This window comes from Oncorhynchus nerka, linkage group LG19, assembly GCF_034236695.1.
Source record: "Oncorhynchus nerka isolate Pitt River linkage group LG19, Oner_Uvic_2.0, whole genome shotgun sequence".
Classification (NCBI taxonomy): domain Eukaryota; kingdom Metazoa; phylum Chordata; class Actinopteri; order Salmoniformes; family Salmonidae; genus Oncorhynchus; species Oncorhynchus nerka.
The window spans coordinates 40,885,358-40,908,216 of NC_088414.1; the positions used below are offsets into that span (position 1 = coordinate 40,885,358).

General features: G+C 42.6%; 1 protein-coding gene across 2 annotated transcripts in view; it reads left to right on the forward strand.

Moving 5' to 3' along the window:
• stard13a (StAR related lipid transfer domain containing 13a) overlaps nucleotides 1-22,859 on the forward strand; it is a 109,750-nt gene that overhangs the window by 65,408 nt on the left and 21,483 nt on the right. For both annotated transcript variants that reach the window (XM_065004942.1, XM_065004941.1), the window contains exons 10-12: nucleotides 810-1,023; nucleotides 1,270-1,384; nucleotides 2,837-3,085. In XM_065004942.1, coding sequence (XP_064861014.1) covers nucleotides 810-1,023; nucleotides 1,270-1,384; nucleotides 2,837-3,085 — 578 coding nt within the window. The remainder of the gene's footprint in view (nucleotides 1-809; nucleotides 1,024-1,269; nucleotides 1,385-2,836; nucleotides 3,086-22,859) is intronic.

Here is a 22,859-nt window from a genome sequence, read left to right on the forward strand (position 1 = left end):
TTCAACAGGAAAGTGAACCTGACTGGTAGACAGTAGTCTTAATATAGCGTAGCCTAGCTGACAAGATGCAATTTTCCTGATTTCTGGCCCGTTTTTCCTCTGGTTGATCGTGTCACCCGGATTCTGTCCATCATCCTACAAGGGTAAAAACTCCAGTAAGTTCTGAATGGAATTATGAGACATGAGGTTTGGGACCATTGGTTTTCTTAGAGGATAAACAATTACCACTGAGTAGTACATCCACCATTTTTGCAACACAGAAATCATTGTATGTTCCTAATTCTCCTGCATCTCTCTCTATCTCTCTTCTCTCTCTCTCTCTCTCTCTCTCTCTCTCTCTCTCTCTCTCTCTCACTCTCTCACGCTCTTCTCTCTCTCTCTCTCTCTCTCTCTGTCTCTCTCTGTCTCCCTCTGCCTCTCTCTCTCTCTCTCTCTCTCTCTCTCTCTCTCTCTCTCTCTCTCTCTCTCTCTGTCTCTCTCTCTTTCTCTCTCTCTGTATCTCTCTCTATCTCTCTTCTCTCTCTCTCTGTCTCTCTCTCTCTGTCTCTCTCTCTCTCTCTCTCTCTCTCTCTGTATCTCTCTATCTCTCTTCTCTCTCTCTCTGTCTCTCTCTGTCTCTCTCTCTTTCTCTCTCGCTCTCTGTCTCTCTCTCTCTCTGTCTCTCTCTGTCTCTCTCTCTGTCTCCCTCTCTCTCTCTCTATCTCTCTTCTCTCTCTCGCTCTCTCTCTCTCTCTCTCTGTCTCTCTCTGTCTCTCTCTCTGACTCTCTCTTCTCTCTCTCTCTCTCTCTCTCTCTCTCTCTCCCTATAGATGTCCCTAAGGAGCAGAGGTTGCAGGCCGTGAGGGCGGCCATCTTGCTGATGTCAGACGAGAACAGGGAAGTGCTCCAGACGCTGCTCTGCTTCCTGTGTGATGTCACTTCCTGTGTAGAGGAGAACCAGATGACCCCTATGAACCTGGCTGTGTGTCTGGGCCCCTCCCTGTTCCACCTCAACATACTGAAGAATGATAACCTGTCCCCCAGGTACACACGCACGCACGCACGCACGCACGCACGCACGCACGCACGCACGCACGCACGCACGCACGCACGCACGCACGCACGCACACACACACACACACACACACACACACACACACAGAACATCCGCTGACCTGTACTGCATTAACAATGTGGTTTAGTTTTGGGCCTCCCACCTGCTCCTCTCTGTTACCATCTCACTAACTCCTCCCCGCAGTCACTAACTCCTCCCCTCCTCTCCTCCTATAGGTCGATCCAGAAGAAGTATGCTACGGGCCGTCCGGACCAGAAGGACCTGAGTGAGAACCTTGCCGCCACACAGGGCCTGGCTCACATGATCACTGAGTGCCAGCACCTGTTTGAGGTGAGAAACAACATCTCTGTTGAGAAGTATTTCATGGACTAGTTAATAACTAACTGTAAGGTTAAAGGTCATTTCCCTGACGTTGGAGGTGAGATCGCAGTAAACAATGTGGATGTGAATTCCATTTAAAAGTCAAGGGGGTAGTTTCATGTCAGCACATTGTACTTTGGTTAACCTCTTGCCTCTACTTGGGACGCTTGCGTCCCAACTAGAGCTCTGGAAATGCAAATGCGCTACGCTAAATGCTAATAGTATTAGTTAAAACTCAAAAGTTCATTAAAATACACATGCAGGGTATCAAATTAAAGCTACACTCGTTGTGAATCCAGGCAACAAGTCAGATTTTTAAAATGCTTTTCGGCGACAGCATGAGAAGCTATTATCTGATAGCATGCACCAATACACTACAACAGAAAAGCACAGCAGGGGACGTAAACAAAATAATTAGCATTTCGGCGTTACACAAACCGCACAATAAAATAGAAAACAGTCATTACCTTTCACCATCTTCTTTGTTGGCACTCCTAGATGTCCCATAAACACTATTGGGTCTTTATTTCGATTAAATCGGGCCATATAAAGCCAAGATATCGTTATATGTAGACTGTGTGATAAACGAAAAAAACAGCGATTTCACAACGTAACGTAATTTTTTAAAATTCAAAAAGTAGACGATAAACTTTCACAAAACACTTCAAATACGTTTGTAATGCTACTTTAGGTATTAGTAAACGTTAATAAGCGATAAAAATCATCCGTAGGCGATGTAAATATCATTAGCTGTCGTCTTGGAAAAAATTTCAGGAGAGAGCTCTTCCGGAATGATCTGGGCGGAGACCGGAGGTAAGTCGTGCCCCTCTTTCGGTTCAACCAAGAATCAAAGATGATTCAATTCACAAGACTCTAGACAACATGGGGATGCTGTGGGAGTTGAATGCTCGGTCTTATCTAATTCGGCTCACTGTTAACAATTGCTGGAAGTGGCGCAAGGATATTTATTTCCATTTTCTGTGATCAGGTTTTCCTGCGCTTTCCGATGTAACGCACGTTATGTAATAGCCACAGTCGTGATTTAACCAGTTTTAAAAACGTCCGAGGGTTTCCTATCCACACATTCTAACCATATGAACGTACTATATTCCTGGCATGAGTAGCAGGGCGCTGAAATGTTGCGCGATTTTTAACAAAATGTTCAAAAAAGTAGAGGGTCGACTGAAGAGGTTTAAGTTCTGGTCCTAATTAACCGGTCCGATTCCTACTGTTTGGTTGCGTAATTCCAACCAAACAATAAATCATTCCGATTTATTTGATTTTTCTAATTGGTCTTTTGACCAGTCAGATCAGCTCATTTGACGATAATTGATCAGAATGTGTCTGGCGATGTAAACACAGCCTTCGTAATATACCTCATAGCTGTTACACACACACACATACCAGTCCTGTCCCATTCAGATCCCACAGGACATGGTAAGCCGGTCCCATAACTCCTACATGGAGGCTGAGTTACTAGCGCCCCCTCTGGACGAGCTGCGTAAGACACATGACGAGGAGGACGAGGAAGAGGAGGAGGAGGAGGAGGAAGGATCCTACCACACACACATGGAGGGGCTGGTCCAGGGACTACTAAAAGAGGCCAGAGACAACAGCAAAGGATGGGTATCCCGGGCTACCACTGACCACACTGAATTGGCCTGCAAAAAGGTGTGTGTCGCATACCTTATATGTATACCATCACACACTCATACCATCACACACTCATACCATCACACACTCATACCATCACAAACTCATACCATCACACACTCATACCATCACACACTCATACCATCAAAACCCTCATACCATCACACACTCATACCATCACACACTCATACCATACACACACTCATACCATACACACACTTATACCATCACACACTCATACAATCACACACTCATACCATCACACACTCATACCATACACACACTCATACCATCACACACTCATACCATCACACACTCATACCATCACACACTCATACCATCACACACTCATACCATACACACACTCATACCATACACACACTAATACTATCACACACTCATACCATACACACTCTCATATCATACACACAATCATACCATCACACACTCATACCATAACACATTCATACCATCGCACACACTCATACCATCACACACTCATACCATCACACACTCATATCATACGCACACTCATACCATCACGCACACTCATACAATCACGCACACTCATAGCATCACACAGTCATTCCATCACACACTCATACCATCACACACTCATACTATCAAACACTCATACCATACACACACTTATACCGTCAAACCCTCATACCATCAAAACCCTCATACCATCACACACTCATACCATCACACACTCATACCATACACGCACTCATACCATACACACACTTATACCATCACACACTCATACAATCACACACTCATACCATCACACACTCATACCATACACACACTCATACCATCACACACTCATACCATCACACATTCATACCATCACACACTCATACCATACACACACTCATACCATCACACTCATACCATCACACACTCATACCATCACACACTCATACCATACACACACTCATACCATACACACACTCATACCATACACACACTAATACTATCACACACTCATACCATACACACACTCATACCATACACACACTAATACTATCACACACTCATACCATACACACTCTCATATCATACACACAATCATACCATCACACACTCATACCATAACACATTCATACCATCGCACACACTCATACCATCACACACTCATACCATCACACACTCATATCATACGCACACTCATACCATCACGCACACTCATACAATCACGCACACTCATAGCATCACACAGTCATTCCATCACACACTCATACCATCACACACTCATACTATCAAACACTCATACCATACACACACTTATACCGTCAAACCCTCATACCATCAAAACCCTCATACCATCACACACTCATACCATAACACATTCATACCATCGCACACACTCATACCATCACACACTCATACCATACACGCACTCATACCATACACACACTTATACCATCACACACTCATACAATCACACACTCATACCATCACACACTCATACCATACACACACTCATACCATCACACACTCATACCATCACACATTCATACCATCACACACTCATACCATACACACACTCATACCATCACACTCATACCATCACACACTCATACCATCACACACTCATACCATACACACACTCATACCATACACACACTCATACCATACACACACTAATACTATCACACACTCATACCATACACACACTCATATCATACACACACTCATACCATCACACACTCATACCATAACACACTCATACCATCGCACACACTCATACCACAACACACTCATACCATCACACACTCATATCATACGCACACTCATACCATCACACACTCATACCATCAAACCCTCATACCATCACACACTCATACCATCATACACTCATACCATCACACACTCATACCATCAAAACCCTCATACCATCACACACTCATACCATCACACACTCATACCATACACACACTCATACCATACACACACTTATACCATCACACACTCATACCATCACACACTCATACCATCACACACTCATACCATCAAAACCCTCATACCATCACACACTCATACCATCAAACAGTCATACCATCACACACTCATAGCATCACTCACTCATACCATCACACACTCATACAATCTCACACATTCATACCACACAAACACTCATACCATCACACACTCATACCATCACACACTCATACCATCACACACTCATACCATCACATACTCATACCATCACACACTCATACCATCACACACTTATACCATCACACACTCATACCATACACACACTCATACCATACACACACTCATACCATCACACACTCATACCATCACACACTCATACCATACACACATTCATACCATCACACACTCAATCCATCAAACATTCATACCATCAAACCCTCATACCATCACACACTCATACCATCACACAGTCATACCATCACACACTCATACCATCACACACTCATACCATCACACATTCATACCATCAAACCCTCATACCATCACACACTCATACCATCACACACTCATACCATCACACACTCATACCATCACACACTCATACCATCAAACCCTCATACCATCACACACTCATACCATCACACACTCATACCATCACACAATCATACCATCAAACCCTCATACCATCACACACATTCATACCATCATACACTCATACCATCACACACTCATACCATCAAACCCTCATACCATCACACACTCATACCATCACACACTCATACCATCACACACTCATACCATCACACACTCATACCATCACACAGTCATACCATCACACACTCATACCATCACACACTCATACCATACACACACTCATACCATACACACACTCATACCATCACACACTCATACCATCGCACACACTCATACCATCACACACTTATACCATCACACACTCATACCATCACACTCATACCATCACACACTCATACCATCACACACTCATACCATCACACACTCATACCATCAAACCCTCATACCATACACACACTTATACCGTCAAACCCTCATACCATCACACACTCATACCATCATACACTCAAACCATCACACACTCATACCATCAAACCCTCATACCATCACACACTCATATCATACGCACACTCATACCATCACGCACACTCATACCATCATGCACACTCATACCATCACACAGTCATTCCATCACACACTCATACCATCACACACTCATACCATCAAACACTCATACCATACACACACTTATACCGTCAAACCCTCATACCATCACACACTCATACCATCACACACTCATACCATACACACACTCATACCATCACACACTCATACCATCACACACTCATATCATCACAGACTCATACCATCAAACCCTCATACCATCACACACTCATACCATCACACACTCATACCATCACACACTCATACCATCAAACCCTCATACCATCACACACTCATACCATCATACACTCATACCATCACACACTCATACCATCACACACTCATACCATCAAAACCCTCATACCATCACACACTCATACCATCACACACTCATACCATACACACACTCATACCATACACACACTTATACCATCACACACTCATACCATCACACACTCATACCATCAAAACCCTCATACCATCACACACTCATACCATCAAACAGTCATACCATCACACACTCATAGCATCACTCACTCATACCATCACACACTCATACAATCTCACACATTCATACCATACAAACACTCATACCATCACACACTCATACCATCACACACTCATGCCATCACACACTCATACCATCACATACTCATACCATCACACACTCATACCATCACACACTTATACCATCACACACTCATACCATACACACACTCATACCATACACACACTCATACCATCACACACTCATACCATCACACACTCATACCATACACACACTCATACCATCACACACTCAATCCATCAAACATTCATACCATCAAACCCTCATACCATCACACACTCATACCATCACACAGTCATACCATCACACACTCATACCATCACACACTCATACCATCACACATTCATACCATCAAACCCTCATACCATCACACACTCATACCATCACACACTCATACCATCACACACTCATACCATCACACACTCATACCATCAAACCCTCATACCATCACACACTCATACCATCACACACTCATACCATCACACAATCATACCATCAAACCCTCATACCATCACACACATTCATACCATCATACACTCATACCATCACACACTCATACCATCAAACCCTCATACCATCACACACTCATACCATCACACACTCATACCATCACACACTCATACATCACACACTCATACTATCACACATTCATACCATCACACACTCATACCATCACACACACATACCATCAAACCCTCATACCATCACACACTCATACCATCACACACTCATACCATCACACACTCATACCATCAAACCCTCATACCATCACACACTCATACCATCATACACTCATACCATCACACACTCATACCATCAAACCCTCATACCATCACACACTCATACCATCACACACTCATACCATCACACACTCATACCATCACACACTCATACATTACACACTCATACTATCACACATTCATACCATCACACACTCATACCATCACACACTCATACATCACACACTCATACCATCAAAACCCTCATACCATCACACACTCATACCATCACACACTCATACCATACACACACTCATACCATACACACACTTATACCATCACACACTCATACAATCTCACACATTCATACCATCACACACTCATACCATACACACACTCATACCATCACACTCATATCATCACACACTCAAACCATCAAACAGTCATACCATCACACACTCATAGTATCACTCACTCATACCATCACACACTCATACCATCAAACCCTCATACCATCACACACTCATACCATCATACACTCATACCATCACACACTCATACCATCAAACCCTCATACCATCACACACTCATACCATCACACACTCATACCATCACACACTCATACCATCACACACTCATACATCACACTCATACTATCACACATTCATACCATCACACACTCATACCATCACACACTCATACCATCACACACTCATACCATCAAAACCCTCATACCATCACACACTCATACCATCACACACTCATACCATCACACACTCATACCATCAAACCCTCATACCATCACACACTCATACCATCATACACTCATACCATCACACACTCATACCATCAAACCCTCATACCATCACACACTCATACCATCACACACTCATACCATCACACACTCATACATCACACACTCATACTATCACACATTCATACCATCACACACTCATACCATCACACACTCATACCATCACACACTCATACCATCAAAACCCTCATACCATCACACACTCATACCATCACACACTCATACCATCACACACTCATACCATCACACACTCATACATCACACACTCATACTATCACACATTCATACCATCACACACTCATACCATCACATACTCATACCATCACACACTCATACCATCACACACTTATACCATCACACACTCATACCATACACACACTCATACCATACACACACTCATACCATCACACACTCATACCATCACACACTCATACCATACACACACTCATACCATCACACACTCAATCCATCAAACATTCATACCATCAAACCCTCATACCATCACACACTCATACCATCACACAATCATACCATCAAACCCTCATACCATCACACACTCATACCATCATACACTCATACCATCACACACTCATACCATCAAACCCTCATACCATCACACACTCATACCATCACACACTCATACCATCACACACTCATACCATACACACACTCATACCATACACACACTTATACCATCACACACTCATACCATCACACACTCATACCATCACACACTCATACCATCAAAACCCTCATACCATCACACACTCATACCATCAAACAGTCATACCATCACACACTCATAGCATCACTCACTCATACCATCACACACTCATACAATCTCACACATTCATACCACACAAACACTCATACCATCACACACTCATACCATCACACACTCATACCATCACACACTCATACCATCACATACTCATACCATCACACACTCATACCATCACACACTTATACCATCACACACTCATACCATACACACACTCATACCATACACACACTCATACCATCACACACTCATACCATCACACACTCATACCATACACACATTCATACCATCACACACTCAATCCATCAAACATTCATACCATCAAACCCTCATACCATCACACACTCATACCATCACACATTCATACCATCACACACTCATACCATCACACACTCATACCATCACACATTCATACCATCAAACCCTCATACCATCACACACTCATACCATCACACACTCATACCTTCACACACTCATACCATCACACACTCATACCATCAAACCCTCATACCATCACACACTCATACCATCACACACTCATACCATCACACAATCATACCATCAAACCCTCATACCATCACACACATTCATACCATCATACACTCATACCATCACACACTCATACCATCAAACCCTCATACCATCACACACTCATACCATCACACACTCATACCATCACACACTCATACCATCACACACTCATACCATCACACAGTCATACCATCACACACTCATACCATCACACACTCATACCATACACACACTCATACCATACACACACTCATACCATCACACACTCATACCATCGCACACACTCATACCATCACACACTTATACCATCACACCTCATACCATCACACTCATACCATCACACCTCATACCATCACACACTCATACCATCACACACTCATACCATCAAACCCTCATACCATACACACACTTATACCGTCAAACCCTCATACCATCACACACTCATACCATCATACACTCAAACCATCACACACTCATACCATCAAACCCTCATACCATCACACACTCATATCATACGCACACTCATACCATCACGCACACTCATACCATCATGCACACTCATACCATCACACAGTCATTCCATCACACACTCATACCATCACACACTCATACCATCAAACACTCATACCATACACACACTTATACCGTCAAACCCTCATACCATCACACACTCATACCATCACACACTCATACCATACACACACTCATACCATCACACACTCATACCATCACACACTCATATCATCACAGACTCATACCATCAAACCCTCATACCATCACACACTCATACCATCACACACTCATACCATCACACACTCATACCATCAAACCCTCATACCATCACACACTCATACCATCATACACTCATACCATCACACACTCATACCATCACACACTCATACCATCAAAACCCTCATACCATCACACACTCATACCATCACACACTCATACCATACACACACTCATACCATACACACACTTATACCATCACACACTCATACCATCACACACTCATACCATCACACACTCATACCATCAAAACCCTCATACCATCACACACTCATACCATCAAACAGTCATACCATCACACACTCATAGCATCACTCACTCATACCATCACACACTCATACAATCTCACACATTCATACCATACAAACACTCATACCATCACACACTCATACCATCACACACTCATACCATCACACACTCATACCATCACATACTCATACCATCACACACTCATACCATCACACACTTATACCATCACACACTCATACCATACACACTCATACCATACACACACTCATACCATCACACACTCATACCATCACACACTCATACCATACACACACTCATACCATCACACACTCAATCCATCAAACATTCATACCATCAAACCCTCATACCATCACACACTCATACCATCACACAGTCATACCATCACACACTCATACCATCACACACTCATACCATCACACATTCATACCATCAAACCCTCATACCATCACACACTCATACCATCACACACTCATACCATCACACACTCATACCATCACACACTCATACCATCAAACCCTCATACCATCACACACTCATACCATCACACACTCATACCATCACACAATCATACCATCAAACCCTCATACCATCACACACATTCATACCATCATACACTCATACCATCACACACTCATACCATCAAACCCTCATACCATCACACACTCATACCATCACACACTCATACCATCACACACTCATACATCACACACTCATACTATCACACATTCATACCATCACACACTCATACCATCACACACACATACCATCAAACCCTCATACCATCACACACTCATACCATCACACACTCATACCATCACACACTCATACCATCAAACCCTCATACCATCACACACTCATACCATCATACACTCATACCATCACACACTCATACCATCAAACCCTCATACCATCACACACTCATACCATCACACACTCATACCATCACACACTCATACCATCACACACTCATACATTACACACTCATACTATCACACATTCATACCATCACACACTCATACGATCACACACTCATACCATCACACACTCATACCATCAAAACCCTCATACCATCACACACTCATACCATCACACACTCATACCATACACACACTCATACCATACACACACTTATACCATCACACACTCATACAATCTCACACATTCATACCATCACACACTCATACCATACACACACTCATACCATCACACTCATATCATCACACACTCAAACCATCAAACAGTCATACCATCACACACTCATAGTATCACTCACTCATACCATCACACACTCATACCATCAAACCCTCATACCATCACACACTCATACCATCATACACTCATACCATCACACACTCATACCATCAAACCCTCATACCATCACACACTCATACCATCACACACTCATACCATCACACACTCATACCATCACACACTCATACATCACACACTCATACTATCACACATTCATACCATCACACACTCATACCATCACACACTCATACCATCACACACTCATACCATCAAAACCCTCATACCATCACACACTCATACCATCACACACTCATACCATCACACACTCATACCATCAAACCCTCATACCATCACACACTCATACCATCATACACTCATACCATCACACACTCATACATCACTCCTCATACCATCACACACTCATACAATCTCACACATTCATACCACACAAACACTCATACCATCACACACTCATACCATCACACACTCATACCATCACACACTCATACCATCACATACTCATACCATCACACACTCATACCATCACACACTCATACCATCACACACTCATACCATACACACACTCATACCATACACACACTCATACCATCACACACTCATACCATCACACACTCATACCATACACACATTCATACCATCACACACTCAATCCATCAAACATTCATACCATCAAACCCTCATACCATCACACACTCATACCATCACACATTCATACCATCACACACTCATACCATCACACACTCATACCATCACACATTCATACCATCAAACCACTCATACCATCACACACTCATACCATCACACACTCATACCTTCACACTCATACCATCACACACTCATACCATCAAACCTCATACCATCACACACTCATACCATCACACACTCATACCATCACACAATCATACCATCAAACCCTCATACCATCACACACATTCATACCATCATACACTCATACCATCACACACTCATACCATCAAACCCTCATACCATCACACACTCATACCATCACACACTCATACCATCACACACTCATACCATCACACACTCATACCATCACACAGTCATACCATCACACACTCATACCATCACACACTCATACCATACACACACTCATACCATACACACACTCATACCATCACACACTCATACCATCACACACTCATACCATCACACATCACACACTCATACCATCACACTCATACCATCACACCCTCATACCATCACACACTCATACCATCACACACTCATACCATCAAACCCTCATACCATACACACACTTATACCATCAAACCCTCATACCATCACACACTCATACCATCATACACTCAAACCATCACACACTCATACCATCAAACCCTCATACCATCACACACTCATATCATACGCACACTCATACCATCACGCACACTCATACCATCATGCACACTCATACCATCACACAGTCATTCCATCACACTCATACCATCACACACTCATACCATCAAACACTCATACCATACACACTTATACCATCAAACCCTCATACCATCACACACTCATACCATCACACACTCATACCATACACACACTCATACCATCACACACTCATACCATCACACACTCATATCATCACAGACTCATACCATCAAACCCTCATACCATCACACACTCATACCATCACACACTCATACCATCACACACTCATACCATCAAACCCTCATACCATCACACACTCATACCATCATACACTCATACCATCACACACTCATACCATCACACACTCATACCATCAAAACCCTCATACCATCACACACTCATACCATCACACACTCATACCATACACACACTCATACCATACACACACTTATACCATCACACACTCATACCATCACACACTCATACCATCACACACTCATACCATCAAAACCCTCATACCATCACACACTCATACCATCAAACAGTCATACCATCACACACTCATAGCATCACTCACTCATACCATCACACACTCATACAATCTCACACATTCATACCATACAAACACTCATACCATCACACACTCATACCATCACACACTCATACCATCACACACTCATACCATCACATACTCATACCATCACACACTCATACCATCACACACTTATACCATCACACACTCATACCATACACACACTCATACCATACACACACTCATACCATCACACACTCATACCATCACACACTCATACCATACACACACTCATACCATCACACACTCAATCCATCAAACATTCATACCATCAAACCCTCATACCATCACACACTCATACCATCACACAGTCATACCATCACACACTCATACCATCACACACTCATACCATCACACATTCATACCATCAAACCCTCATACCATCACACACTCATACCATCACACACTCATACCATCACACACTCATACCATCACACACTCATACCATCAAACCCTCATACCATCACACACTCATACCATCACACACTCATACCATCACACAATCATACCATCAAACCCTCATACCATCACACACATTCATACCATCATACACTCATACCATCACACACTCATACCATCAAACCCTCATACCATCACACACTCATACCATCACACACTCATACCATCACACACTCATACATCACACACTCATACTATCACACATTCATACCATCACACACTCATACCATCACACACATACCATCAAACCCTCATACCATCACACACTCATACCATCACACTCATACCATCACACTCATACCATCAAAACCTCATACCATCACACACTCATACCATCATACACTCATACCATCACACACTCATACCATCAAACCCTCATACCATCACACACTCATACCATCACACACTCATACCATCACACACTCATACCATCACACACTCATACATTACACACTCATACTATCACACATTCATACCATCACACACTCATACCATCACACACTCATACCATCACACACTCATACCATCAAAACCCTCATACCATCACACACTCATACCATCACACACTCATACCATCACACACTCATACCATACACACACTTATACCATCACACACTCATACAATCTCACACATTCATACCATCACACACTCATACCATCACACACACTCATACCATCACACTCATATCATCACACACTCAACCATCAAACAGTCATACCATCACACACTCATAGTATCACTCACTCATACCATCACACACTCATACCATCAAACCTCATACCATCACACACTCATACCATCATACACTCATACCATCACACACTCATACCATCAAACCCTCATACCATCACACACTCATACCATCACACACTCATACCATCACACACTCATACCATCACACACTCATACATCACACACTCATACTATCACACATTCATACCATCACACACTCATACCATCACACACTCATACCATCACACACTCATACCATCAAACCCTCATACCATCACACACTCATACCATCACACACTCATACCATCACACACTCATACCATCAAACCCTCATACCATCACACACTCATACCATCATACACTCATACCATCACACACTCATACCATCAAACCCTCATACCATCACACACTCATACCATCACACACTCATACCATCACCACTCATACCATCACACACTCATACCATCACACATTCATACCATCACACACTCATACCATCACACACTCATACCATCACACACTCATACCATCAAAACCCTCATACCATCACACACTCATACCATCACACACTCATACCATCACACACTCATACCATCACACACTCATACATCACACACTCATACCATCAAACATCATACCATCACACACTCATACCATCACATACTCATACCATCACACACTCATACCATCACACACTCATACCATCACACATTCATACCATCACACACTCATACCATCACACACTCATACCATCACACACTCATACCATCACACACTCATACCATCACCTCATACCATCACACACTCAATCCATCAAACATTCATACCATCAAACCTCATACCATCACACACTCATACCATCACACAATCATACCATCAAACCCTCATACCATCACACACTCATACCATCATACACTCATACCATCACACACTCATACCATCAAACCCTCATACCATCACACACTCATACCATCACACACTCATACCATCACACACTCATACCATCAAACCCTCATACCATCACACATTCATACCATCACACACTCACAATCATACCATCAAACCATCACACTCATGCCATCACACACTCATACCATCACACACTCAATCAAACCCTCATACCATCACACACTCATACCATCACACACTCATACCATCACACACTCATACCATCAAACCATACTCATACCATCACCATCATAACCACTCATACCATCACACACTCATACCATCACACACTCATACCATCACACACTCATACCATCACACACTCATACCATCACACACTCATACCATCACACACTCATACCATCACACACTCATACCATCAAACCCTCATACCATCACACACTCATACCATCACACACTCATACCATCACACACTCATACCATCACACTCATACCATCACACTCATACCATCACACACTCATACCATCACACACTCATACATCACACACTCATACCATCACACATTCATACCATCACACACTCATACCATCACACACTCATACCATCACACACTCATACCATCAAAACCCTCATACCATCACACACTCATACCATCACACACTCATACCATCACACACTCATACCATCACACACTCTCATCACCATCATACATCAAACATCATACCATCACACACTCATACCATCACATCATACCATCACACACTCATACCATCACACACTCATACCATCAAACACTCATACCATCACACACTCATACCATCACACACTCATACCATCACACACTCATACCATCACACACTCATACCATCACACACTCATACCATCACACACTCCTATCATCACATCATACCATCAAACCTCATACCATCACACACTCATACCATCACACACTCATACCATCAAACCTCATACCATCACACACTCATACCATCATACACTCATACCATCACACACTCATACCATCAAACCCTCATACCATCACACACTCATACCATCACACACTCACACACTCATACCATCACACACTCATACCATCACACTCATACCATCACACATCATACCATCACACACTCATACCATCACACACTCATACCATCAAACACTCATACTATCACACTCATACCATCACACACTCATACCATCACACACTCATACCATCAAACCCTCATACCATCAACAACCATCACACTCATACCATCACACACTCATACCATCAAACCCTCATACCATCACACACTCATATCATCACTACCATCACACACTCATACCATCACACACTCATACCATCACACACTCATACCATCACACACTCATACCATCACACACTCATACCATCACACACTCATACCATCACACACTCATACCATCACACACTCATACCATCACACACTCATACCATCAAACACTCATACCATCACTCATACCATCACACACTCATACCATCACACACTCATACCATCACACACCTCATACCATCACACACTCATACCATCACACACTCATACCATCACACACTCATACCATCACACACTCATCCATCACACACTCATACCATCAAACCCTCATACCATCACACACTCATACCATCACACTCATCCATCACCATCATACCATCACACTCATACCATCACACACTCATACCATCAAACCTCATACCATCACACACTCATACCATCACACACTCATACCATCACACACTCATACCATCACACACTCATACCATCACACACTCATACCATCAAACCCTCATACCATCACACACTCATACCATCAAACACTCATACCATCACACAATCATACCATCAAACCCTCATACCATCACACACTCATACCATCACTCACTCATACCATCACACACTCATACCATCAAACCCTCATACCATCACACACTCATACCATCATCACACTCATACCATCACACACTCATACATCACACACTCATACTATCACACATTCATACCATCACACTCATACCATCACACACTCATACCATCAAACCCTCATACCATCACACACTCATACCATCACACACTCATACCATCACACTCATACCATCAAACCCTCATACCATCACACACTCATACCATCATACACTCATACCATCACACACTCATACCATCAAACCCTCATACCATCACACACTCATACCATCACACACTCATACCATCACACACTCATACCATCACACACTCATACATCACACACTCATACTATCACACATTCATACCATCACACACTCATACCATCACACACTCATACCATCACACACTCATACCATCACACATCATACCATCAAACCCTCATACCATCACACCTCATACCATCACACACTCATACCATCACACACTCATACCATCACACACTCATACCATCACACACTCATACTATCACACATTCATACCATCACACATCATACCATCACACACACCATCAAACCCTCATACCATCACACACTCATACCATCACACACTCATACCATCAAACCTCATACCATCACACATTCATGCCATCACACACTCATACCATCACACACACATACCATCAAACCCTCATACCATCACACACTCATACCATCATACACTCATACCATCACACACTCATACCATCAAACCCCTCATACCATCACACACTCATACCATCACACACTCATACCATCACACACTCATACCATCATACACTCATACCATCAAACACTCATACCATCACACACTCATACCATCACACATTCATACCATCACACACTCATACCATCACACACTCATATCATCACACACTCACACTCATACCATCACACACTCATACCATCAAACCTCATACCATCACACACTCATACCATCACACACTCATACCATCAAAACCCTCATACCATCACACACTCATACCATCACACACTCATACCATCACACACTCATACCATCACACACTCATACATCACACACTCATACTATCACACATTCATACCATCACACACTCATACCATCACACACTCATACCATCACATACTCATACCATCACACACTCATACCATCACACACTTATACCATCACACACTCATACCATCACACACTCATACCATACACACACTCATACCATCACACACTCATACCATCACACAGTCATACCATCACACACTCATACCATCACACACTCATTCCATCACACACTCATACCATCACACACTCATACCATCAAAACCCTCATACCATCACACACTCATACCATCACACACTCATACCATACACACACTCATACCATACACACATCATACCATCACACTCATACAATCTCACACATTCATACCATCACACACTCATACCATCACACACTCATACCATCACACTCATACCATCACACACTCAAACCATCAAACAGTCATACCATCACACACTCATAGTATCACTCACTCATACCATCACACACTCATACCATCACACACTCATACCATACACACACTCATACCATCACACACTCATACCATCACACAGTCATACCATCACACACTCATACCATCACACACTCATACCATCACACAGTCATACCATCACACACTCATACCATCACACACTCATACCATACACACACTCATACCATACACACACTCATACCATCACACACTCATACCATCAACACCCTCATACCATCACACACTCATACCATCACACACTCATACCATCACACTCATACCATCACACACTCATACCATCACACACTCATACATCACACATTCATACTATCACACATTCATACCATCACACACTCATACCATCACACACTCATACCATCAAACCCTCATACCATCACACACTCATACCATCACACACTCATACCATCAAACCCTCATACCATCACACACTCATACCATCACACACTCATGCCATCACACACTCATACCATCAAACCCTCATACCATCACACCTCATACCATCATACACTCATACCATCACACACTCATACCATCAAACCCTCATACCATCACACATTCATACCATCACACACTCATACCATCAAACCCTCATACCATCACACACTCATACCATCACACACTCATACCATCAAACCCTCATACCATCACACACTCATACCATCACACACTCATACCATCACACACTCATACCATCAAACCCTCATACCATCACACACTCATACCATCATACACTCATACCATCACACACTCATACCATCAAACCCTCATACCATCACACATTCATACCATCACACACTCATACCATCACACACTCATACTATCACACATTCATACCATCACACACTCATACCATCACACACTCATACCATCACACACTCATACCATCACACACTCATACCATCAAAACCCTCATACCATCACACACTCATACCATCACACACTCATACCATCACACACTCATACCATCACACACTCATACATCACACACTCATACTATCACACATTCATACCATCACACACTCATACCATCACACACATACCATCACACACTCATACCATCACATACTCATACCATCACACACTCATACCATCACACACTTATACCATCACACACTCATACCATACACACACTCATACCATACACACACTCATACCATCACACACTCATACCATCAAACCCTCATACCATACACACACTCATGCCATCACACACTCAATCCATCAAACATTCATGCCATCAAACCCTCATACCATCACACTCATACCATCACACATTCATAATCAAACCCTCATACCATCACATACATCACACTCATACCATCACACATACACACACACTCATACCATCACACACTCATACCATCACACACTCATCACACAGTCATTCATCACACACTCACCATCACACACTCATACCATCACACACTCATACCATCAAACCCTCATACCATCACACACTCATATACCATCACACACTCATACCATCACACACTCATACCATCACACACTCATTATACATACCATCATACCATACACACACTCATACCATCACACACTCATACCATCACACACTTATACCATCACACACCCATACCATCACACTCATACCATCACACACTCATACCATCACACACTCATACCATCACACACTCATACCATCACACACTCATACCATCACACACTCATACCATCACACAATCATACCATCAAACCCTCATACCATCACACACTCATACCATCATACACTCATACCATCACACACTCATACCATCAAACCCTCATACCATCACACACTCATACCATCACACACTCATACCATCACACACTCATACCATCACACACTCATACATCACACACTCATACTATCACACATTCATACCATCACACACTCATACCATCACACACTCATACCATCAAACCCTCATACCATCACACACTCATACCATCACACACTCATACCATCACACACTCATACCATCAAACCCTCATACCATCACACACTCATACCATCACACACTCATACCATCACACACTCATACCATCAAACCCTCATACCATCACACACTCATACCATCACACACTCATACCATCACACACTCATACATCACACACTCATACCATCACACACTCATACCATCACACACTCATACCATCACACACTCATACCATCACACACTCATACCATCACACACTCATACCATCAAACCTCATACCATCACACACTCATACCATCACACACTCATACCATCACACCTCATACCATCACACACTCATACATCACACACTCATACTATCACACATTCATACCATCACACACTCATACCATCACACACTCATACCATCAAACCCTCATACCATCACACACTCATACCATCACACACTCATACCATCAAACCCTCATACCATCACACACTCATACCATCACACACTCATACCATCACACACTCATACCATCACACACTCATACCATCACACACTCATACCATCACACACACATCATACCATCACACACTCATACCATCACACACTCATACCATCAAACCCTCATACCATCACACACTCATACCATCACACACTCATACCATCACACACTCATACCATCAAACCCTCATACCATCACACACTCATACCATCATACACTCATACCATCACACACTCATACCATCAAACCCTCATACCATCACACACTCATACCATCACACACTCATACCATCACACACTCATACATCACACACTCATACTATCACACATTCATACCATCACACACTCATACCATCACACACTCATACCATCACACACTCATACCATCACACACTCATACCATCACACACTCATACCATCAAACCCTCATACCATCACACACTCATACCATCACACACTCATACCATCACACACTCATACCATCACACACTCATACATCACACACTCATACTATCACACACATTCATACCATCACACACTCATACCATCACACACTCATACCATCAAACCCTCATACCATCACACACTCATACCATCACACACTCATACCATCAAACCCTCATACCATCACACACTCATACCATCACACACTCATACCATCACACACTCATACCATCAAACCCTCATACCATCACACACTCATACCATCATACACTCATACCATCACACACTCATACCATCAAACCCTCATACCATCACACAGTCATACCATCACACACTCATACCATCACACACTCATACCATCATACACTCATACCATCAAACCCTCATACCATCACACACTCATACTATCACACATTCATACCATCACACACTCATACCATCACACACTCATACCATCACACACTCA